The 25814-nt window shown below is 39.9% G+C and overlaps 1 protein-coding gene across 10 annotated transcripts in view; it reads left to right on the forward strand.

Annotated features, from left to right (window-relative positions):
* Window positions 1–24576, forward strand: part of EPB41L5 (erythrocyte membrane protein band 4.1 like 5) — a 114813-nt gene extending 90237 nt beyond the window's left edge. For 8 of the 10 annotated variants that reach the window (XM_081143398.1, XM_081143409.1, XM_081143405.1 and 5 more), the window contains exons 17-25: window positions 1042–1205; window positions 4358–4455; window positions 10243–10371; window positions 12643–12707; window positions 18374–18458; window positions 20454–20528; window positions 21925–21966; window positions 22329–22459; window positions 24299–24576. In XM_081143398.1, coding sequence (XP_080999524.1) covers window positions 1042–1205; window positions 4358–4455; window positions 10243–10371; window positions 12643–12707; window positions 18374–18458; window positions 20454–20528; window positions 21925–21966; window positions 22329–22459; window positions 24299–24365 — 856 coding nt within the window. In that variant the 3' untranslated portion in view covers window positions 24366–24576. The remainder of the gene's footprint in view (window positions 1–1041; window positions 1206–4357; window positions 4456–10242; window positions 10372–12642; window positions 12708–18373; window positions 18459–20453; window positions 20529–21924; window positions 21967–22328; window positions 22460–24298) is intronic. The other 2 variants (XM_081143406.1, XM_081143403.1) reach the window with 1 other exon arrangement.
* The last annotated feature ends 1238 nt before the right edge of the window (window positions 24577–25814 follow it).

Here is a 25814-nt window from a genome sequence, read left to right on the forward strand (position 1 = left end):
ACAACAACTGTTTAATGTATTTCTCTGCTAATTCTAACATCAGTTTCTATTGGATGATTATTCTCTTTAGTATAGGATGCCTTTGCATCCCTGGTAATCTTTGAATGGATGTCTGACATTCTACCAAGTTCTTCGCGTAACAAATTTAACTTTCCTGCCTGATGCTAGACAACTTTATATTCCTCTAAATTTTGAACTTTGTTTTGGGATACAGTTAAGTTACTTGGAAACAGTTTAATCCTTTCAGGTCTTTCTTTTATGATGTGCTAGGTAAGCCTGTTGCCATGCTCAGTTTGAGTTAATTATTTTCCACCACAGAGGCAAGACCTTCCTGAATACTCAATGCCTTTTGAATTTTGTGTTTTTAAAGTGTATGGAAACAGACTCTGTGGCCCAGGGTGAGTGCCACTAGTACTTTCCCCAACCAAAGGGAGGGAGGAAATCCTTCTGGATGGTTGGATGGTTCTTCCCCTAGCCTCAGAGAGTTTCACACACATTTTTTGATCAGTACTCTGCTGAATACTTGAGGGGAGGACCTTCTGCAGATCTCCAGGATTCCCTCCTTGAAGTGCTTCTCTCTCTTGTCTAGTACTCTCTCCCGTGAACTCTAGCTGCCTTGGTCTCCCTGAACTCTCAGCCTCATCTTCTTAATTGAGGAGAGACTAAGAGAGTCCTTTGTGCTGTGCCTCATTTCACCCTCTATCAGCCATGGCATGGAAATTCTCTCAAGGCAATTGTAGGGTTCACCTCCTTTGTTTCCCAAATTTCATAATTGATTGCCCTTTGTTTTCTGATGTCTGATGCCTTGAAAACAGCCCTCCTCACCCCTTTAGGTTATCTCAAATAGAAAGTTAAATCCAGTACCATTTATTCCATCTTGGCTGGAAGAAAAATCCACCCCAAATGTTTTGACAGATGAATAAATTAATTGGAATATGAACTCTTGCGTGAATTTTTTTCCAATAAAGATTTTTGTTAGTATTTTAAATTCTTCTCATGATAAGTTTCTTGGTCTAAATAAGTTTTCTGTTACCTTTACAGCTTGCCTCTGAATATTGGTTTGCTAGATAGTCCAACCTTATTGGAAACAACCATTGATGATGTCATTGGGGCTCCTGACACTGTGGAAACATCTAAATCACCAGGTGAAATTAACATAGCCCCCAGGCAGACTGGATTAGAGGAACCCGAAGTTGAAGGCAGGAGTAAGTAAATGTTCTGTATAACATCAGTGGCACCTTTTTATTTTACCTACCTTTGAAATGAGCTATTTAAGTTAGTTCCTTCAAGGATATTTTATGTAATAGTTGAATTTTAAAATTTAATGTAGAAGAGTTATGCCTTCTTGCCTCTTTTGGCTTAAGGGCCCATTGAAATATTTAAAATTGCATAATTGAGACCATTAAACATTTGTATCATTTCTAAGTCCTTAAGTATTTATGAGTTTTCAGACTTGCTTTTTCACTTTGTTTCTTGAGTGAAAATTAAGAGCAAAAGTTTTTTTAAAGATTTTTAGGGCATAGGATTGAAAATATGTTTGGACATTCCATTAGTTCCTAGAAAGTGTTTTGTTTTCAAGAGGACTGTTATTGCACAAACCCACAGAAATAAATAATTCAGGAACTTTTTAAAAGGTTAAAAGGAAACAGTAAATTTCATATTGAAAATTTCTATATACCTGTGAATTTGGTTTGATATTAAAGTATAAATTTTCTTTAAACAAAAGCTCCTTATTGAATCTCAGTGTAATATATGTTCATTTAAAAGCAGCTCTTGTTTATGTGGCTCTAGTCAGTTTTGATTTCTGTCACCGAAATTAGACACCATCTGTAAATATCACATAGGTAAATTGCCTTTGAGTGTGCTGTTGTCTCTCAAGAATATAGAATACAGCAGTAATACTTAGTAATTTAGAGATAGGAAGTGTTAATGAAAAGTTACACGGTGCTTCTGGTTAATAGAACATGCAGAAGTACTACTGGTGAGTGACATTAAAAGTTTGTTCTTTTGTTCTCTAAGTAACCACCACAGATACATAGTTAGACAAATATTCTGATATATTCAAGGTTTTATGTTCTTGTTGACATCTACCATGTTTGAATCGTGCTTATGAATCTGAGGTCAGGGAAATAAAAATTAACTTTGATTTATTATGTTGGTAGTTTCAGAATAATGTTCCAATTTTATTTTAAAGGTAGTAGTTAGTTGTTGGATTAAGAAAAGTGCTCCTTTCTCCTGTCTGGTACTCTGCCCTGTGAACTCTATCTGCCTTGGTCTCCCTGGACTCTCAGCCTCATCTTCTTAACTGATCTCCATTACCTAATCTCCATTACTGTTTATCTTGTTGTTTCTTTGCCATCATTTCTTTTGGTTAGTTTTCAGTTTTTACAGCCCTGTCCTGGACTCTACCTTCTGTTAGCAATGATCACTGTCACTAGAAAAATGTGAGACAAGAAACTAAGGCCATCAGAATTTAGATTCAAACAGAAGCAGGACTAGCTTAGTATGGAGTGTTTCCAGGGTTAAAATGAAAATAGTCTCCATTATGGAGATGGCAGTATTGATTTTATTTACATTTCATTTTATGTACATTATATGAATTGAAAAAGTTTTCTTTCAGTGCTGCGGTATTGTATTGTATTAGCAAACGTTTATTCTGTACATACTTTCTAGGAAATTTTATTGGTTTTGGTGAACATGGTAGAATGAACTAGAGATGCCTAGAAAAGAAAAGATCATATGAGATATAATAACTTCAAATATTTGAAAGCCTGATATAGCAAAGAATTTATTTTATGACAGTTTATTGGCGAATCTTGGACCAGCAATTTGAAAGTATAGGGAAGCAGGTATGCAATCAGTATAGGAAAGAATTTTTTAAATGTTTCTGCCATATGTCAGAAATAGATACCTAACAATAAGTGAGATCCTCATGACAGAAGATATTCAAGCGGAGCTTAAATGCTGTTGAAGTTGTGAAAGAAGAAATTCTTGCATAGGTGAGGGTTTCATTAATAAGAATTAGTTCAGATTTATATCATTTGCTCAAAGTCAATGAAAATTGAGTGTTTTGTTAAAAATTAAGAACTTAGAATCCTGGTATCCAATTTATTCTTTATTTTCTTTTGGTTGTAAAGTGAAAATTCTGATTCACATAGCTGAGCAGTAACTTTTAAAAGAATAGCTTATCCTACAATCTCAGGATGTTCCTCAGCCAAACAGATGTAGCAAAAGAATCTTTATTTCAACAACAACAAGAAAAAACAACCCCAAAACCCAACAGTGTTAATTTATCAGCATAAGCTAAAGCATTTGTGGGCTCAACATCATCCTGCTAAAATTGAGTATCAAATAACTTGAAGCATAAGAAAACCAGGAGATGGCAGGTAAGCAAATGAGTATGGACGATTTTGAGATCAGTGTTGAATTAGTGATTCTCATCAACTGGAGAGTTTTCAAAACTACCTGTGCCAAAAAACTACCTCCAGAAATTCTGATACTGTTCTGAGGTCAGCTCTGGGAAGCAGTATTACTTAAAAACTCTACTTCTGATTCTAATGTTCAGCCAAGGGGGAGAGCCCCTGAGTTCATTGCTGGGCACTTTCAGATGGTCCCTCTGACCAGGAGGAAGTGATTTCATGCTTTTTCTCCCCTCTTCTTCTGCCTGACCACATAGAAGTTATTAGGCATTCAATGGCTTTTTATGTCAAGTGACCATGTAAAAATTCCAACTCATACCAATTAGTCCTTGTGTAAGATTATTAGAGTGGTTAATGTAAGTAGAGTTTATTTAAAGCTGAATTGTGTTTAATGTATTATCTTTTCAGTGGTGAGAGGACTTTATTTGTAATGTATTTTACAGCTAAGATGCAACACAATGGAGATCAATTGCTTGTCCTGCATCACCCCTGATGTTACCAGTATATAATATATTGAATCAGTGAATGAATGAATGTATGTCCTTTATCATTTTGCTCCACAAAGTTAAGTTTTAGGCTGTGTATGTTTAGGGCCAAGGAAAGAAATTGGCAAAGTACTGAGGTTTGGCAGGAGGAGCTTGGGCTGTGGTTATGGAAGAAAGGATCGTGCCACAGGTGCGCTCTGCCTTTTCTTTTGACTAGTAAGCCTCCTTACAGCACGTGCTGCTGGGATTCCATATCTAGTGGCTTTTAGGAGTGGTGTAGGTACAGGCCAATGTTTCTATTAATCACATGAATGGAGAGTTACCTGGTTACAGAAAGAAAATGTATTTATTCTGTGGCCATCTGGATTCTTACCTTTAACTGGTGGTAACCCTCACACAACTATAACAGCATGGCAGACTAAGGGGCTATTTTGCCTTTGTGTTTTTTTCCAGCATTAAAAGATGTGTCAGAGAAGCTGAAACACCTTGAGATGGAAAACAGTTCATTGCCGTCCCCTCGTCCCAACATTAATGTTAACATCAACAACCAGGTATTCAGATTTCTCCTTTGTATACCTGTCGCACACCTCCAGACCCCCCAGAAACCCTTTCTTTCCAAAGCTAATACTTTTTCTTTTCTTTTGCTGGGAAATCTGTCTGAGCTGAACTCTTATAAACCTGTTTTCTCATTTTAAAAGGAGAAACTTTTTAGATGTTTAGGAGGGAAAGAAGAAACTTGGGCAGCAACATTAAGAACTGTAAGGTCATCTTCTCATTTTTTTTAGACACACAGTCAAAAGTGATATAGATGTTAAACATTTTATTTCAATTCAGCCCTTTTTCCCCATCTTAATTTTGATCAATGGGTATTGATTTAGTTGAAGAACTTGGTGACTGCCTTTTGAAATTATAGAAGGGTTTGTTTTAAAAGGAGCTGCTCTGTAGTATAAACAAAGAAGAGAATAGAACTTCAGGTACTTCAACTTCATCTTTTATACTTTTCACCACCCTGTCTTCTTGGAGTTTTTTAGGCATCAGGTGGGGGATGCATACCAATTAAACTTAATTGCAAAAATTATTTCTTATTTCTACACAAAACATCTAAAATAAATTGAATGAGATAAAAGTAATTAATTGTATTAGGTACCAGATGTCCCCACTAAATGGAAGAGTGAATTTTAGCTAATGATTTGGAGACAACCTTCTATTTAGACAGCAGATAGCAAAGATCTGTTGACTGAATCTTGTTTTAGTTTGGTTTTAAAGAGGAAAGGGGAACAGCTGATCTACAGTGCTCTTTCATGCTTGGATAGCTAACTGGAATTTTTTCAGAGGCCAGTATGAAGTAGAGAGTGATTTTTTTCTTCCTTACCTAGTCATTGTTAAAGCTGTCCTTTTGAATCCAACTCTTTTTTTTTTTTAATGTTTTTTTTCCTTGGAAATGTCTTTTAGAAGCTGATGAAATTTTAGGAAAGCTTTTATTTTCTTGACCTCCTCAGTATTTTTAATTATATTGATCTGTTTGCTTTCATATTGTCAGTTTTGTTTTGTTTTTTACTATCTTTGTAAAGTAGGGGAATGCAGGGTCAGAGACAGAAGGCTTAATTGAAAGTTTTAGACGAAAGCTTAAGATGGTTAACAGTTTGACACAGATTTAATGGAGGATTGGAATGAAACTAAAAAAGAATGAAGCCTGGTGACTCTTGGGGAGGGGAAAGAGGAGTGATTGTTTCACACTGGTTGAGAACTTAGCGCACTTTGGATTGCCGTTAACCCAGCATCAGCTCCCCACTAAGCTCATTCTGACAGCCCAGGACTGCTCTGTGGCAGAGTTTGAGTATCCACAGCCATTTCACATTAGGTCTGATTGGGGGTATTTAGGAATCAGGGTGTCCTTTTAAATCTTTTGGCCTTCTATTTGCCACATTTTGGCCATCTGAGACAGATATATCAGCAGCCTAGTAATGGGGACCATTGGAGTTATGAGCTATAAGAAAATAAAGTGAAAATATTTTAAAGCTATTACTCAACTTGTATTTCAGTAATTTTTTTCTCTCTTGTACACATACACGATAATTGTAGAAAATTAAAGCAAATTTTGAAAAGCAGAAAATTATAAATCCTCCATTATCCCACTACTAAGAGATAAGTGCAGTTAACATTTTTAAGATATATACTTTTAAACATTTAAATGTGATATACTTTTTAAAAATTAAAATGCATTAGCATTGCTTTTTTAAACTAATCAGTTATAAACATCTTCCTTTATTTCAGTGACATTACAGGCAGTAATTAAATGGCATGCATGAGTCATCAGTGTGTTTACTCAGTCCCCTATCAGACATTTAGATTGGTGCTAATTTTCACTGTCCTAATCAGCGTGGTGGCAAACAGTCTTATAAATAAATGCCTGCTATCTTTGATTTTTTCCCCTGGGAATTAGAAGTGGTAGGTCAAAGTACAGGCAGAATTTTTAAAGCCATTGGTACTTCGCAAAATTGCCTCCCAGAAAGATGGAAACAATTTATACTTTTACCTGTGATATGTTTGTTGAGTTACTGTTTTTGTTTTTAACATAGGCAGGGAAAGAAAGGTCTGCCTGTGTCAGAGGCAGGTTGCTCTGAGAACCCTATAATGTGATTAACAAGTCTACAGCATAATTGTATCTGAAAAGAAAATGTCAAAGCATTTGAACTATGATTTTTTTCTAGCTTTATTTTTTTTTTCTCATAAAACACGATGCTTTTTTCAATTTATTTATGGTTTCTGTACGAAGTAGTTTTATCAAAGCATTTGAGATATAATGTAAGTATACAATTTAATAAATTAACAACATAGCTATAAAGTAGCTGTTGCAAGCTGAAATGACTTAAGATATAAAAGCAAATAATTTGAAAATATACAGATTGGTTTTCAAAACCAGAAAATACTTGTAAACTCCCTTGTGGTTCACAAGAGCTTTTACAGTATATACTGATAGTTGGAAATGCTTATTTTCAACCAGTTTGATTTCAGACAACACAATTAGTGCAGAAGACATCATTTAAAAATTCAAGAAGACTGTGTCAAAGAACAGTAATTGTACTGAGATAAAATGAGTCAGGAATTTAAAACAAAACCCCATAAGAATTAAATGTAAGAAGCGAACTTAAAAAGACATTATATTTCAACCCATGCCAGGAATCAAAGGCTCGGAATAGTCGTTTTTTACTATTTCTTCATTCCAGTCGTTTGGTCATACTAATTATTTTCTACAGTTTCATCTGGTTCCGCTCCTTGTGTTCCTTTGCACATCCATCTCCCTTTGTGTCCCAATTCGCACGTCGCTCTATGCCGCTTCCTCTCACCTGAGCTGTGTTGTTCCCTCCCTTCCAGATACTTCCATTGTGCCCCTTTGGAGTCCCCAGTCCATGGCAAACACAGCCCCGTGCATGTTCAACTTTCTGGCTGAATGTGCACATTACTCAGACCTCCTTCTTACCTGAAGACACCATTTTTTTCTGCAATGCACTATTTTTACTACCACCTCTGATCTTTCTAGCACTTTGTTGTTTTTGTTATATTGTGGACATCAGCCCTTCTTTTTAAAAAAATTTATCTTTATTGATGAAAGTATTACAGATGTCTTTTTCCCCATTGACCCCTTGTACCCCGCCTCCACACTATTGTCTGCCCATGGGTTGTGCATCTAAGCACATAAATTCTTTGGTTAATCTCTCCCCACCAACCCACCCACCCACCCCCGTTCCCTCTGAGATTCATCAGTCTGTTTCATGCTTCTATGTCTCTGAATCTATTTTGTTCATGAGTTTATTTTGTTCTTTAGATTCCACATATGAGTGAGATCATGTGATCCAGCTTTATTGAGATAAAATTGACAAATAAAATTATAATATATTTAAAGCACACAGTGTGGTGATTTGCTATATGTGTGCACTGGGAAATGATTCCTACAGTTAACACATCCGTCACCCCACAGAGTTACCATTTTGTTTTGTTTTGTTTTTTGGTGATAATGCTTAACATTTACTCTCTTAGCAGATTTCAAGTGCACAGAGCAATATAATGAACTAGAGTCACTGTACATTAGACCCCAGAACTTATCCATGTTATAACCGAAAGCTTGTGCCCTTTACCAACCTCTCCCTACACCCCCACCCCCAGTTCCTGGCAGCAGCCATTCTACTTTGTTTCTACAAGTCGGATTTGTTTAGACTTTACGGATAAGTAATATCATGCAGTGTTTGTCGCTCCCTACCTCGGACTGACCTCGCTCAGCGTAAGGCCTTCCAGCGTCATCCCTGTTGCTGCAGATGGCAGGATTCCCTTCTTCAAGGCTGAGGGATATTCCACGCGTGCACCCAGTCACACACGCTTTCTCTAGTAGCCGTGGCTTGGCTGCTGTGCAGTGTGCAGTGAGCACGGAGTGTCTCCGAGACAGTGGCTTTGTCCCCTCGGGGCGTCTCGGAAGGGGGTTGCTGGGTCGCGCGGCGTGGCCTGGCTGATGGGAAAAGGGCGAAGGCGCCTTTCCATGGACAGGGGCCACTCTGGCGACCGGGACGCCGCAGGCGCCAGTGCCGCCGGCCAGGGCGTGATGCCAGGCTCCCGTGCACCGGGTCACGGGGGGCGCCTGTTACACATTCAGATTTGGGGTCCCACCAGAGGCAAGCGTGTGGAGACCGTGCTGGCAAACACCAAATCAAATAAGCAGGTCAGTTAAATCTTTTAAGACCTGAAATAGTGGTGCCGTGTATAACCCCATACGGGGCAGCTCTGCAGATCAAAAGCTGTGTCTGAGCCTAAGAAAATAGTTCCAGTTTGTTATTTAGACCAGTGTTAAATAGCAACTATAGTAATAATAATTGTTTTATTGATTGCCATTCAAGTTAAGTAAAATATCAGCTGTAGTGTAGATAATTTAAACTTTTTTTTTTTTACTGTTTTCTATTTTTTGTTTATTTTTGTTTAAAATATTACAGATGTCCCTTTTTCTCCCCAATGACCCGTTCCACCCCGTCCCTTCCCCCTCCCCAGTCCCTCTCCCCACCATTGTCCATGTCCTTGGGTTGTGCATAGATGCATATAAATTCTTTGGTTACTCTCTCCCCCTCCACCCACCCGCCCTCCTCCCTCCCTCTGACATTCATCAGTCTCATCTATGCTTCCATGTCATTGAATCTACTCTGTTCATCAGTTTATTAAGTTCTTTATAAACTTGTTTCTTAATTTGCTTCATCCCACTTCTTTTCATAATAGTTAATTTATATTGTTTTAATTATATCTTTATTGACTGGACTAGCATTTTCATAAGTCTGTGGCTGAGAGTGACCTGTTTGTGGCTATATAACATAATCCAAAACATAATCATCTACCTGGTGACAGCTCCGGAATTGCAGGGATTAGCCTAACTGAAAATCCAGTTGAAATTCATTACAGTAGTCCTCCCATATCTGTAGTTTCACTTCCCGTGGTTCCAGTTACTTGTGATCAGCTGCAGGCCAAAAATATTAAATGGAAAATTCCAGAAATAAAAAGTTTATAAGTTTTAAATTGCATGCCATTCTGAGTACTGTGGTGAACTCACGCTGTCCCACCCAGGACGTGAATCATGCCTTTGTCCAGTGGGCCCGCGCTGTGGACCCTACCTGACCATTAGTCACTTTGGTTATCAGATCTACTGTCACGGTCTCCTGGTGCTTGTGTTCAAAGAACATCCTTATTTATTTAATAATGGCCCCAAAGTGCAAGAGTAATGATGCTGACAATTCAAACATAACAAAGAGAAGCCTTAAAGTGCTTCCTTTACGTGAAAAGGTGAGCACAGTGCAGTAAGATATTTTGAGGCAGAAACGACGTTCACGTTACTCTTATTGTATATTGTTATAATTGTTCTACATCATTATGAGTTACTGTTTTTAACCCCTTCCTGTGCCTAGTTTATAAATTAAACCTCTTAGGCGTGTGTGTAGGAAAAGAATTGTGCATGTAAGGTGTGGCGCCGAGGGCCTGGAGCAGGGGGATGCCTGTGTGGCAGGCGGCACACATCGTTCCTCGCGTGCGGCCGACTCGGCCTTTGTCCCGGGTGATACGGTCGGTTATTCAGTGGCTTACAGACGGGAAATCGGCTAGACGATTGCTGGAGGTTCCCGTCTTCATATCGTGCCTGTGATTATTGAGCCTTAGTTTGAAGTTGCATCTAGGAGCTGACTATTCCCGGAATAGGCCATGACTGTTTAAGACGCATGATTTCCTGGTTGTCTAAATATGAACTTTCATCAGTCCCTTTTCCATTTCCATGTAACTACCAGAGTTGCTTATAGTATATTTTTAATATCTAGGAGGAAGTGGTGAAGTTGACTGAGAAATGTCTTAATAATGCCATTGAGAGCCCAGGGTTGAATGCGAGGAGGGTCCCTCCCGACTTGAAGAGTAACATCCTGAAGGCTCAAGTGGAAGCAGTGCATAAGGTAAGTGGCCTTTAACACAGAGTCTGGGCAGTGAACGGAACGTGGACCTTAGAGGCCAGGGACTCTGGGGAACAGATAAAGCACAGAGTAAAATACATGAACGTTAAGCAAGAGTGAGCCCGCTAGTGCTTAGAGATGGAGAGCAGTACCAAGAAACATGCTCGAGATGGCAGAATGCTTTCCCAGCTCTAAATACAAGCCACATTAATAGGGACAGTCACGGGATACAAAGCAAGCGTAGAGACGCTCTAGGGTTTAGAAAGTTTTTTAAAAAGGTAAAAATCCTATAGAAGTGAGTCCCTAATCTTTGTCACTTTTCTAGCCAGAAATCTAGAGACTTCGGTTCCTGTCAATATTAAATCTATGATGTTAGGGTTTTTAATCAATCTGCTATTTCTCACCACCCGCGTACCCCCAGTTTGACAAAATTATGATGTTTTAAGCAACAAGAATGAACGAGTCCACTGTGACATCGTGAGGGATACAGTGGGTTGGGCCCAGCCCCGTGAAAGTTTCGGCCTCCGTGCTCCCAGGGTCAGTGTTTCCTTGGCTCTCCCTCACTGTCAGACGTGCCCTCTGTAGTAAACCAGGACAGAAGCCTCTCTCAAGTCACCTTGGGGACCAGGAGCACAAAGCATCCTGCTGTTGAGAAGACACACTTTACCCATCCTGCCAGGCACAGCCTTGGAAAGAACTGAGAGCATGTTGTTTGTGCTGTATACCTGTCGTCTTCCTTCAGTAAAGATATAAAATATAATACTTACATATAAAAGTAAATATAAAATATGGCAATACAGGCCGTGGGATCAGACCACTGGAGTTTGAATCCTATTTCTAATCTACCGCCTACTAGCTTTGTGACTTAGCAAGTGAGTTAATTTCTTTGAACCTCAGTTTAATTATATTTGGGAAAAAAAATAGTGGTAGTGCGTACCTTAAGGTGGGTTATGAGGATGAAATGATAAAATAAAATGTAAAAGACACGGTGTAAATTACAGTGCCTGACACGTAATGAGCATTTAATAAGTGCCAGTCCCCAGTGTTGGAACTACATGTAGCTGCGGTGGTGGTGGTAGTTGTCATTACCTTACATTTCAGTTATACTTTTGGATATTTTTTTAATTTGAAGAAAAGAGAAATAACTTGAATAACCCTTAATTAAAGAGGTTTTATTTTATAGTTAAAAACCTTACCATGAAGAAAAATCCAGGACCAGATGACCTCATTGTTATAATCTACTGAACCTTTAAGGAAGAAATAATAACAGTTCTACACAAACTCTTTCAAAGAACAGAAGAGGAGGGAGCACTTTTCAACTCACTTTTTGAGACTAGTACTACCCCAGTACCAAAATCAGTAAAAGATATTACAAGAAAAGAAACTGTAGACTAACCTCTCTTGAACATAGATCCCAAAGTCCTTAGCAAAATATAAAGAAATCATACAATTCACATAAAGGATAGTACATCATGACTAAGTAGGGTTTACCTCAGTAAGGAAATTAGTTTATCATTCAAATACCAGTACAGTTCACCATATTAAAAAATAAAATTTTCTCAAGTTCTATGGAAAGTCATTTCACAGAATTCAACCCCCCTTCATGATAAAAACTAGGAATAAAATGGAACTTCTTCATCCTAATAAAGAGCATTTATGAAAAAAATCTACAGCTAGTGTCATACTTCATGGCAGAAGACATATTCACTAGACCATGGGTGAATCTCAAAAACATGCTATTTTAAAGAGATAGACACAAAAGATAGGTATAATGACTTCATGTACGTGGAACCATAGCAAGGACGGTTCCTTGTCTGCCATGTGTAAGGGTTTTGATGGGATTGCATTTTGGAGGTGGCAAAAGTGTTACCTATGTTCGCTGTAGCGTTGATCATGCACCTGTATGTATTTTTCAAAATTCATTGAGCTGTACATTAAAAATGTGTGCGTTTTACAATATATAAATGATACCTAAATAAAGTTGAGAGGGAATACTGACTTCTTTAGAAAAATTTTTAGAATTCTCTCCTAAAATATTTCTTGCATTCAGGGAAAAATAAAAAGCCAAATATATAGCTTAATATCTGTTTCTTTTTTTATCATGTAAATCCGAAAAATTCTGGCATGGAATCTTTTGGGAATCTGTATATATAGACTAGCACACCATGGTGCTTAAATAATTGCAAGCTATCTAGTATAGCGTGTGGAAAGTTTCTTGTTACTTTAGTATCCTCCACAAAGATTTAATGTTTATTTATGATTTCATTTTCTTAGGTTACAGGAGAAGATAGCCTGTTAAGTCATAAAAACGCCAGTGTTCAGGATGCTGCCACAGACAGGTACAGTTCTGGGTAAACTGGATTAAGTGATGTTTTTTTCCTCTTAATTTTTTTGGGGGCCTTTTTGCCTCTTCCCCAGTCTGTCACCACATGATTTCAGGAGAGCTGTTTGAAAGACAGCTTGAATTCACTCTTCTGTCCATTACATAACTGCTTAGTACCTAGCTGTGGATTATTTGAAGAGAGTACTAATTAATCTCTCTATGTTCTCATTCTTCTTCAACTGATTCAAACTACAGAGAAAAAAACAACCTTTACAGGTATTTTTAATTTTATAAGGTGCCGGGGACAAATGTATATTATTTCTCTTAGGTATGGTATTTAACTTTAGTGCCACCCTGTCGTCACAATGGCTTTGTTCTTATGAAACTTTCTTACTATGGGTTCTCATAGTCCAGCAAATTTCTTTGCATTTCTTTCAAAGTCCCTTCTGCCTCTCTTTTCTTTAATGTGTATTATGCCATTTATTTGTCCGCTAGGCTTTTATTCCTTGCTCTCTGCAGTTTGTTTCATCACTGTATTTAGTGCTCTGTGTTTAGTTGGTGCTAAACATTGTTGAATGAATGAATGCTGCTTTTCTTCTAATTATTCAAAACTTAGTGGAGCGTTTTCTGATTAATTATATTCAGTTCCAGGTACCGTAATCAACATAACACTTAAGAATATAGCAGGCTATGCATATAGGACTTGGCAGGTACTAATTGGTGATCAGGGTTAAACTAGAATTTCAACTTAACCTTTAATTTGACCCACAACATTTTTAATACTATTATTTTGGAGCCTTTAGAAAAACCTCATTAACTTTTTTTTTTTTGGCCAACAGGAAGATAATGGGGATGGGGCCTCCCTGTTTCATTGAATTCTTAAAGCTGGAAAGAGCATAGAATATACTCCACTTTACTTCCAGATTTATTTTTCTAAATGGCTGTTGATATCTTCAGTAATCTATTTTCCTGCCAGGATTTGAAATGAATCCTTTAAAATATACTAAGTTCTACTCATCGGGCAAAAACTAAAGTGTTTCCCTTGATTAAGATCAGGAACAAGACAGGGATGTCCACTTTCATCACTCCTATTCATCATAGTACTGGAAGTCCCAGCCACAGTGGTCAGACAAGAAGAAGAAATAAAAGGCACCGAAATTGGGAAGGAGGAAGTAAAACTGTCATTATTTGCAGATGACATGATACTCTATATAGAAAACCCTAAAGATTCCACCAATCCACTAGTAGAACTGATAAATGAATTCAGTAAAGTAGCAGGATACAAAATAAACATTCAGAAATTGGTTGCATTTTTATACACCAATTATGAACTAGCAGAAGGGAAACTTAAGAAAACAATCCCATTCACAATTGCTTCAAAAAGAATAAAATACTTAGGAATAAATTTAACCAAGGATTTAAAAGACCTGTACTCAGAAAATTATAAGACACTGAAGAAGGAAATTGAAGAAAATACAAGTGGAAGCATATACCGTGTTCATGGATAGGAAGAATTAGCATTGTTAAAATATCCATACTACCCAAAGCAATCTATACATTCAGTGCAATTCCTGTCAAGATACCAATGGCGTATTTCACAAAACTAGAATAAATATTCCAGAAATTTATATGGAACCACAAAAGACCCCAAATAGCCACAGCAATCTTGAGAAAGAAGAACAAAGCTGGAGAAATCACACAATCTGATATCAAACTATATTACAGGCCATAGTAATCAAAACAGCATGGGACTGGCATAAAAACAGACATATATCAATGGAACAGAATAGAGAGCCCAGAAGTAAACCCACACCTTTATAGTCAATTAATATTTGACAAAGAGGCAAAAACACACTGGGCTAAAGACAGTCTATTCAATAAATGGTATTGGGAATATTGGGCAGGTACATGCAAATAATTAAATCACCTTCTTATACCATACACAAGAATGAACTCAAAAAATGGATTAAAGACTTAAGTGCTAGATTTGAAACCATAAAAATCCTAGAAGAAAACATAGGCAGTAAAATCTCAGACATTTCTCGTAGCAATATTTTTTCTGTTATATCTCCTCAGGAAAGGGAAACAAAAAATAAACAAATGGGACTATATCAAACAACGAAGTTTTTACACAGCATAGGAAACCATCAACAAAATGAAAAGACAACCCACTGAGTGGGAGAACATATTCACCAATGATACATCTGATAAAGGGTTGATACCTAAAATTTATAAGGAACATATAAAACTCAACACCAGAAAAACAAACAGTCCCATTAAATAATGGACAAAGGACCTGAATAGACACTTCTCCAAAGAGGACATACAGATGGCCAGTAGGCATGAAAAGATGCTCAATGTCCCTAATCATCAGAGAGATGCAAATTAAAACCACAGTGAGGTATCACCTCACACCTGTCAGAATGGCTCCATCCACAAATCAACAAACAATAAGAGCTGGCGAGGGTGTGGAGAAAAGAGAACCTTTGTGCACTGTTGGTGGGAGTGCAGAGTGGGGCAGCCACTGTGGAAAACAGTATGGAGTTACCTCAAAAAATTACAGATGGAGCTGCCTTATGACCCTATGATTCTACTTCTGGGAATTTATCCAAGAAACCCGAAACACTAATTCAAAAGAATATATGCACCCCTATGTTCATTGCAGTGTTGTTTGCAATAGTCGAGATTTGGAGGCAGCCCAAGTGCCCATCAGTAGATGAGCAGATAAAAAAGCTCTGGCACATTCACACATGGAATACTACTCAGCCATACAAAAGAAGGAGGTCTTACCCTTTGCCACACCGTGGAGGGACCTGGAGAGCATTATGCTGAGTGAAATAAGCCAGTCAGAGAAGGACAAGGACCACATGATTTCACTCGTATGTGGAATCTAATGAACAAAATAACAAGCAAAATAGTGACAGACTTATAGATAGAGAACAGACTGACAGCTGTGCATTTGTGGGGGTGGGGGCAGGTTGAGCAAAAAAAACCACCTCATGGGCAGGGACAACAGTGTGGTGAGTGCCGGGGCTGGGGGAGGGGAGGGGTGATCAGTGGTGATGGAAGGAGACCTGACTTGGGGTGGTGAACACACAGTGCAGTACACAGATGCTGTGTTATAGAATTCTGCACCTGAAACCTGTGTAATTTTGTTAATCAGCATCACCCCAAGAAATTAAATGAAAAGGGAAAAAAAATTAATATATAGAGTTCTTGTTTGAACATGGGTCTATTTCTGGATCTTTCTCTTTTCTGTTAAACTGTGTTTTTGCTTGTGCCATAGCACACTTTAAAATAATTACTGCATCCCCTTTTTAGAAATGAAATAATTCAGGCATAGAGAAAACTATGGAGATTATATAATGCATATCAATGCACCAAATATCAATCTTTGTCACATCTTCACATTTTGCTATTATAGATTTAGACCATTTTTCTTTTATCTTTTTATTGAGTTGTAATTCCCATACCATCAAATTTAAAATTTACCCTTTTCAGGGTAAATTCAATGCATTTTAGTAAACTGACAAAGTTTTGCAACTATTACCACTATCTAACTCCACAATATTCTCATCACCCCTAAAAGAAACACTCCACCCATTTGATCTCTCCACATGCCTCCCCATCCCCACTCCTGCCCCAGCCCCTGACAGCCACTGTCCTACTTTCTGCCTCTATTGGAATTGCCTACTCTGGACAATTCATGTAAATGGATTTGTACCAGATGTGTCCTTTGTGTTTAGCTTCTTTCATTTAATATAACGTGTTCAAGGTTCATCCACGCTGTAAACTGCATTGGCGCTTCATCCTTCTTTTTGGCTGAATAATATTCCATCGTATAGCTATACCACATTTTGGTTATTCATGTATCAACTGATGGACGTTTATGATGTTTCCACTTTCTGGCTGTTATGAATGAAGCTGCTGTGAACATTCACATATAGGAATTTTTGTAGACGTGCTTTCAGTTCTCTTTAATGCGAACCGCGGAGGGGTATCGCTGTCATGTGATAACTCTGTGTTTCACTTTTTGAGGAACTGCCAAACTGTCTTCCAGTACAGCTACAGCATTTTCCATTCCCACCAGCAATGTGTGAGGGTTCCAGTTTCTCCATATCCTGGCCAATGCTTAATATTCTCCGTTTTAAAATTATGCTCATCCTAGTGAGTCTGCAGTGGGTTCTCACTGGGGTTTTGATCTTCACTTACCTAAGGACTAAAGATGTTAAACATCTTCTCTTCTTTGGAGAAATGTCAATTCAGATCATTTGTTTTTTTAGTAACTACTTTATCGAAATATAATTCAAATATCATGCAACTCACCCATTTAAAGTGTACAATTCAGTGGTTTTTGTTTTGACACATTTGTGTTTTAAAAAATTATCTAAATTATCTATGGTTCCTTCATATTAACTGCCGTCCCATGAGTCAAGCACTTAATTCATTCTTTTATTAATGGACAGGGGTTTGTTCCAGGTTAACACTGTGTGTTCCTCCGTGTACACACGTGCTGTGAGGATTTTTCAGGGTGTATGCCTGGAGGGTCCCGGTCGTGCCCGCGCCGAGCGGAGTGGATGCGGGAGCTCCCGCCTACTCCCTTCCGTTTCGGCGGCAGCGTGCACTGCGCGGGACTGATCTTGGTCGGAGGCCTGGGGGAATCGCAAAACACACTTCACTTCTTTTAATGCTGTTTCTTATAGCAGCTCCTTTGTCTGAGCTGCCTCTTCTCTCTGAAGCACTGTTATTTTTCTCGCGGTAACTTTTGGGTTTTACTGCTCATTCCTGAGGTTCTGCATCTTCATTACCGTATACCTAAGAACAGGTTTGTTTTTTATTGTTAGTATTCAAGGTGGTCTTCGAACCTGAAGACCTAGGTCCTTTTTCAGTTCTGGAAAATCAGAAGCCATTATTTTTTGAATATCCAGTATCCATTAGTTGAAATATCTTGGTCACTTCTCTCTTTCTCATAACTGCTCCTTCTTTCTTTTCGGCTCTTTGTCTCTCTTTGCCTCGCCGTTGTGGATGCACCAGTCCTAGCTTTCACTTCACAAATCCCGTCTGACTTCTGCAGCCTAGGGTTTGTCCCCGGTTTCTCAGTGTCCTGCAGCAGTGGGCACACTGCGCCTGGTGCTTGCACACTTCAGGGATGCCGGAGGGCTGGTCTCCTGCTGGAGGTGCCATCCTGGCGGAGGGTGCCCTTTGGCTGCCACTCGCCCCTTTCCTCCCGGTGCTCAGCCGTCTGCAAGGCTGCTCCTATTCTCGTTCTCGGGGTTAGACCTTCTTGTCATTCCTGCTGGGCCCGCCTGGGCTTGTAACGCCCGGCCGTTGGGGACGCCGCCGCCCTGAGCTCTCCGGCCTGTGTCCCTGCTGGCGGTCCCCGCGTGGGTCCCTGGCTGTTCTCCGCGCCCCAGCTCTCCTGTGTAATTCCTGTTCCACCGAGCTTTCTCGGGGGGGGGGGGGAGCAGAATAGCCCACAGTACTGACCCCTCTGTGAGCCAGTCTGACCTGGATTTGAACCTGTTACGTGGGGGGGAAGGGCTCCACGGAATCGGGAGTGTGACCTTGACTGGAGTCACGCTCCTCACAAGCCTCGTTTCTTCTTCTGAGCGCGTCAGGCGGCGTCCCCAAGGCCTGCCCGTGCCCCGGGCGCCGTGACGGGCCTGTGCCTTTCCTCCCCAGGGCCGCGGAGGAGAGCGCGCCGCCGCCCCGAGACGCCCTGGCTCCAGCGCGCGCCACGCCTGCGGCCGGCGGTTCTGCCCTAAAGGTAACGAGGCCTTTACCTTCGCCGAGTTTCCCAGAGACCACCCTGGGTTGACGCCCACAGAACAAGCATGAACGTCTGGGGATCTCCGATCCACCAGGACTTAAGCTACGAGAAAAGCGTTGGGCCTGCACTCTCTAGGGAGAGTCCCGGTGTCAAATCGGCCACAAGAGGATCTCAGCGATTTGTCTCGTCTTTGTGTTATTTGTTGGTATTTTGGTTTTGGGTGGCCTTTGTATTCTTGGTTTTTTGGGTGCTGGCTATGCTTCCCTTGTTCTCAAACCGTACAGGCCACATAGTAGGCACTAATTATTCATGAAATAAGCAGCCTGTCACTGTTGCAGCAGGACCAGCTCATCACAGCTCCTGCCTTTCCCGGACCCACTGCCACACCCACACCAGCTCAGAAATCAGAGAAACCCAGGTTGCCCAGTGAATGTTTTAATTTGCAAGTTGAAAAATTGTTCTCGCAAATAACATTTACCATTTATAAGCACATTCACCAAATATTTCAAAAAAGAAAAATAATCACATGCATTCCCCACTACCACAAAACAGTCTAGTTAATATTTAGGCGTATAATTTTTCAGACTTTCGGGTTAAAAAAAACAACCAACCAGGAACTTCTTTCTGCTAACTAAAATTCTAAAAAGATATATTGACGTCTTTGATCATTGAAAATTGTTAGTGGAACCTGAGATTTTTTGGAACAGAGGACATTCCAAGATTTATTGCAAGATTTTTTGGAACAGAGGACATTCCAAGTTCAAAGATTTTTTGCATATGTAATATGTACTAGAGAGCATGTTAGGCTTTGGAAATTAAAATTGATTGAAACATAGTTTCCTCTTCCAAACTGCGTGTAGTCCACTGGGGGAGAGATTTAATACCTGTGGCGGAGGTGTGCACAAGCTGTTCTGGGGCAGCACCCAGTCCAGGGTGGGACAGGCGCCGTGGGGGAGGGAGCTGTAAGGAGAGAGAGAACAGGTTTTTATGTGTGTCATTAAAATTGTCCTGAAAGCGGTAGATAGAAATAGAATTGTATAAGTGAAGGGCCTTTTTTGTTATGTACTACACATTAGATACTTATTTCTCATATTTCCAGATTGGAATTTTATCTTTTTTACTTTTAAAGTTCTTCCTATCCCCGCCCCCCGCCACACACACGCACACACACACATGCACACACACACATGCACATTCTGCAGTACAGAGGTGTGTGTTCCATAAAGTGCTCTAAATACTAATGAAACAACAAGTGTTAATTAGCATTTATGGGAGGAAGTTCATATTGTCCTCTTTTGCAAACAGTGAAGCTTCCATACATCTGGATAAAGACATATTTGATTTCAGGCATCTCCTTTACTCACCTGTCTTCTGTGCTGAATGTTTTCTCTCTTTCTTCTAGTCTAAGAGGCAGAAGAGCCCTGGCCAGTGTGGCTCAGTTGTTAGAGCATCGTCCTAAACACCAAAGGGTCTCGGGTTTGATTCCTGGTCAGGGCACATACCCAGGGTGTGGATTCAGTCCCCAGTTGGGGCACATGCGTGAGGCAACCAGTCGATGCTTCCTCTCTCTTCCCTTCCCCTTCCCCCTCCCCTTCCCCTTCCTCTCCCCTTTCCCCTTTTATCCCCCCTCCCTCCCCCTTACCCCCTTCCTCTCTCTCTCTCTCTAGAATCAATGAAAAGCATTTCCTCAGGTGAGGACTTAAAAAAGAGCCATAACAGCCTTAACCCTACTCAAGTTTTGCCTCACCAGAAGGAACAGCTCTGTGCAAATTCATACAACACCTGGCTTTTTAAAGTTCCAGTTAGTCTAGGTTCCCCTCCAAGGAAAAGTGGAACTACCAATAACCACGATTCCTGAATGTCCCTGTTTGTTTAAAGGTTAACACCAGTCAGTCCTGGGTCAGAATTATAAATTGAGAGGATATGTAAAAACATTAGTCTGATGATTGATTAGTGGGTCGTTTAACAACTACATATATTTTGTCTCCATAGGATGCTACAGATGAATTGGATGCCTTGCTTTTATCTCTAACTGAGAATCTAATTGACCACACAGCCACACCTCAGGTAAATATGCTTTAAAACAGCAAGATGAAAAGGAATTTTTGTTTTGAAAATGTTGCTGCTGGATTCCAATTTTTGCCTTTGTAACAATTTAGTAAACTTCACCTTTAATAAGAGTTCTTATTTCAGTAACACTTAGCATTGCATTCTGTACTATAAAATTCTACCAGTTTGGGTGTCACTGTACAGTGTCACTACTTTAAGCCTATTTGTAATTCAGCACCACACTATAACTAACACAGAGGAAACATGATAAACCAGCTTCAAAAGAGTTAAGACAATAAGAACATATTTAATTTTTTAAAAAATTTTACAGAAAGGTGGGAACATAATAATAGGTGGCATTGAACATATAGGTCATTATTGCAGTATGGGCGATGCTGTGTTAAGTACTATGACCTAACACAGTAGTTCCTTCCCTCCAGAGAATTACAGCCTAGTTGGGTGACAGGTATACAGGTACCTCACTCAGTGCCTTATGGGTAAGGTGACGGGGATGGCTGCAGGAGCTAGGTGTCATTCCGAAGGCCCGGGACATGGTACTGTGTGTGGTGCTGGATGCTTGCTTGGATCAGTGGTTCTCAAACTTGGGCACATAAGGGAATCACCTGCAGCTGATTAAAACAGGCGGCTAGATTCCACCCTCAGAGGTTCCGATTTGGGAAGCGTGGGGTGGGGCCTGAGAAATTTTCTGGTTTTCTCTATTAGCTATAATTTTATATCTTTCACATTTAGATTTTAACCCATTTGGACAGTTTGAGTTGGGGGAAGGGGATGTCAGCTGTGGTTTTGATATAACCCAATTATGTATTTCATCTTATAAAAAGCCAATTTTCTGAATATTATCTACTAAATAATCCATCCTTTCCCAATTGGCTTGTTACTAATCTTTCTATTCTATTTCATTGAGTTCTCTCTTTTTTGTTTTTGTTGTTTAGTTTTTTTTATTGTGGTAAAGTTGGTATACAAGATTATATATATTTTAGGAATATAACATTATAATTCAATATTTGTATACAGTAGCCCCCCCTCCTTATCTGAAGTTTCAGTTGTCCACAGTTTGGGTCCCTCACAGTCAACCATGGTCCAAAAATATTAAATGGAAAATTCCAGGAATAAACAACTCATAAGGTTTAAATCACTCGCCATCCTGAGCAGCGTGATGAAATCTTGTGCCATGGCTCTCCGTCTGCCTGGGCTGTGACTCACCTCTATCCAGCATGTTCATTCCCACTGTTGCTGTGTCGCAGTGCTTCTGTTCAGAAGTTCATGTCAGCTAAGGGGACCGTTAAGAACTGCTCCCCCAGGGCATTTCATAGTAGAAAAAGCATGATGAGTGTAATTATGAAAATAAGTCAGTGTTCACCAAAAATAAATACATATGTGACATTTATTTTAGGTACCTCCAACATCCACGATCACACCCCGGTGGATTGTGCCAGTAAGTTAATATTTGCACTCTTTCCCTTGGTTACCCTTCCAGAGTGAGGCCTAAGGGATTCCCAGGCTCTTGCTTTTCCTTATAAAACAAGGGGTCCCTATCAAAGTTCTGCTAGCCGACTTAATGGCTTCAAACTAGCAATTTAACTTTTCTGTTTGTAAATGCTTACAAATAACGAAGAAACAAAAATAAAAATCTGAAAAGAAGGATGATTACAAACCATCAAACAAACCAAAACAACCCTGATCATCAAAATCACCTTTCTTATTACCATAATCCTTAGGGAAGATGACTTAGAGCTGAAATGGTGACTGTTGGTAAGCATGTCACCTCTGCTCACACGTGTTGCATGTCTCCCTCAGCAGAGCAGTGTCCTTTCCAATGGACTCCCAGGAAACGGACGGTCCCTGGCGGGGAAGGAGGGCCCGGGTGGTAGAGACGCGATCTTGCTGATCTCTCCCCCTGCACCATTCTTGGTGGATGCTGTGACCAGGTGAGGAAATTTTGTCAGTTGCAGATTTTAGGTATCTGTTAGTAGGGGGGAAAAATTAAATATATTTAAAGCAGTAATGTTGGTTCTTCTTTAATTGAACTTAATTGAAACTGGATAAACCTTTTCTGTTTATTATTTAGACTAGTGGGATTTTTTCCTTTTTTCTTGTTAGTAGCAATTTTTACAAAATTATGAAGTAGACCTTATTATGGTTTTTTAAATGAAGTCTTTGTTAAATAAAAGTGTTACAGGCTTATCTTTTAAAATTTGCATTTGTTTTTAAGTTGATTGGCCTTTCCTTTCATGCTCTGCCATGCTGTCCGTCGGTGAGGGGAAGAGGCACAGCTCAGGGTGAGGTGGGAGAGCCCCAGGCCGGCTCTGAGGGGGCCTTTGCCGACACCTGTTGTGCACTCATTTCAACACAACACTTGTCACGAAGGAAAAATGGACTCAAAAGAGCTTCTGTTTAGCACATAGTTCAACATTTAGTTGTTAGGGCCAAAACTGCTCATTTTGCAGAAGATTTAGAATTGCCTTCCTTTTCACCTGAGACTTTTCCTGATTATGTTTGGTGCTTCTCACGTCCTCCTCATGTTGAAAACGTGGGTCAGTTGAGGTAAATGGTTTCCTAAGTAGAGAGGAAAAATTATTAGAGATGATTAACTTAAGAGAAATTTAATAGGTTATTTTTTAAACATTTACATGCCTAGTAACTGCCACTATAAAAATAGAGATTGCATACAGAGGACCAGGCAATGATGCTTTGTGGTTGAGTTTGCCCATTGTAATGTGAGTTCTTAAGGACTTCCAAATTAAAAATTACAGGTGAGAAAGAGCTTGTCTCTGCTGCATCCCACAGCAAAGGGGCCATAAAGGAATCAAAGGGATAAGAATGACAAGTAACATGCCTGAAACTAATATAATGTCACATGTCAATTATAACTCAAAAAATGACAAGGAAGGAAGTCAGTGAAACAGAACAGAGTCCAGAAACAAGTCCACACAAATAGTTACCTGGTTTATGAAAAGGCGACGATTTGGTGCTGTGGGTAAGAATGGCCTTTCAGTTAATCAGCTGGACAAGTTAAATGTCCATGTGGGCCCTCATGCAGAGCCCATCTACTTTGTTTTAATTTAATTTTTTATTAATCCTCACCTGAGGATATGTTTTTATTGATTGAGAGAGAAGGAGAGAGGGAGAAAAGCTATGTGAGAGAGAAACATTGATCGGTTGCCTGTCATACTTGCCCCAACCGGGGATCGAACCCACAACCTAGGTATGTGCCCTGCCCGGGAATCGAACCTGCAGCTTTTGGCACACCGGACGATGTTCCAACCAGCTGGGCCAGCGGGCCGGCGCCAGGGCCGTATGCTTTTATTTTGCACACGGCTCTACTAACCGGTATAGAACTTAGCCAACCACCTGAGACTGTCAGAAGCACAGAACAGCCCCCTGGGTGTTTCCTGAGCAGGTGCTGGCATGTTCAGCGCAGCACTGTTCTTGATGTTCATAATAATAACTCTGACTCTTTAAGAAATCTGATGTTGATAATAATAACTCTGACTCTTTAAGAAATGGTTAAGTGTCTGGTTGATACATTTTATTCAAGGAAGTAGGGGAAATTGATACCTTTAGATTTCATTTCAAGATGAAATATGCATCAGTTATCTAGAAAATTCCCTTTTGTGGACTACTTCATTGCTAAATTAGGTATTACAACATCGTCATTTAGGTGTGTTATTTACTCCCCACATGCTCCGTGTGGTGCTTGCGGAGAAACGTGTGCTGTTTCTGTCTCAAAGGGTTTCGCTGAACAACCCATTCTTTCTTCCTTTTAGCTCTGCTTCAACTGTGGCCGAAGAACCCATGGGGAAGCAGAAGTGTTTACTGACAACTGAGCTCTAAGGGATGCCACCTCCTCGCCTGTGACTGGAATGCCGAGCTCTCTCCAGCAGCCTGTCTTGAAATCAGTTTCCAAGTTGGGTTGGATTCAGGAGCTTGCCCTGTACTTGGGTAAAAGAGTTTGCCTAGATTTGACTTCAGTTCCATGAAAAAGCAGCTACATTTTCCCTCCAACTGGAAGAGTTTTAATTACACTGCATATTTTCTCAAATGAGGATATTTGGTCTTTTACTTTCTTTAATTTTATTGAAGTTTTAAATTCCTGGAACTAGGGAATTACTTTCCCTGTGGTGTTCCTCAAACTCTTGGCCCCACCTAGTGGTAGTAATTGTTCATGAAGCCTCAGTAACGAGGCCGTCTCTGGTAGTCAGTGTTATTTCTCTCCAGTGTCAGGTGAGTGGCCTTAACCTGTTAGAGAAATTGCACTTTTCTCTGCATAACCTGGAATTTAGGAAATTAATAGGACATTATGTAGGTAGATGAAGTGCTAGCTTTTTTTTTTTTTTTTACAATAATTACAATACTAAAGAGAAGTGTAGAACACAGAGGGTTTTCAAATGTTGCCCATACTTTTGAATTCTTACTGGACTGGCTATCTTAATACTCCAAGTTTACATCAGGGTAAGACAAGCCTGGAGAAGAGCTACAGAGAAGTCAGTTGCCTGTCGTTTTCAGTTCGGCCTTCCCACAGGAAGCAGTTGTGCACCACACACATTTTCTGCAACTGTTCAGCCTGGAAGGACAGGGGTGGGGTAAACCTGGGGCGTTGCCTGCAGGCTCTACACCTCTTCCTGGGCCTGATGGGGTGCAGCCCACAGACTCGGGTAATGAAGGAGCAGCACAGCTCTCTCGGCTGTCACTGCTCCACGCAGGTACCTGTTGGGACATAGCCCCCATTTCCTTTCAATATAAGCTGAATAAATTCAGGGCTTGTAAACTGAAGAAAACAAAGGAAAATCCCAGCACAGAAACAGGGATTCGGCGGGGGAGTTGTTTCTTGAACAAATTCCATGTCTGAAACTATATGCAACAGAGAGAGAACTCACACCCCACATTATGTTAGGAATTTCATGTTAGTTTTTAAAAGTTCTCTTGGATTTCCTCATCACTTTTGGTCTGTACAAAAATTTCTGGATGTTAAAGCAGTACATGTTCATTTAGAAAACAGAAAAACGTCTAAAAATAACCACCTGCAACTCCAACACTCAGAGCAACAGTTTAGCTTTAATCTTTGGAAGACGTAGGTTAACCTCCGGTGCTGCTGGCATGAGACGGATGTGGAAACCCTGCTGGTAAAGGCGTCATTAGTCCCGCTGTCAGGGGTGATGGTAAACTATACCTCCTGGAATTTGTTTTGTAGTTTTCTGCCCTGTGATGTGTATGTAACTAAGTGCTCATTTGTGCTGCTCTGCATGATCAGATCTTTAAAACACATGGTTGGGACTGTCCTGA

This window comes from Miniopterus schreibersii (genome assembly GCF_964146895.1).
Source record: "Miniopterus schreibersii genome assembly, chromosome: 7".
Lineage (NCBI taxonomy): Eukaryota > Metazoa > Chordata > Mammalia > Chiroptera > Miniopteridae > Miniopterus > Miniopterus schreibersii.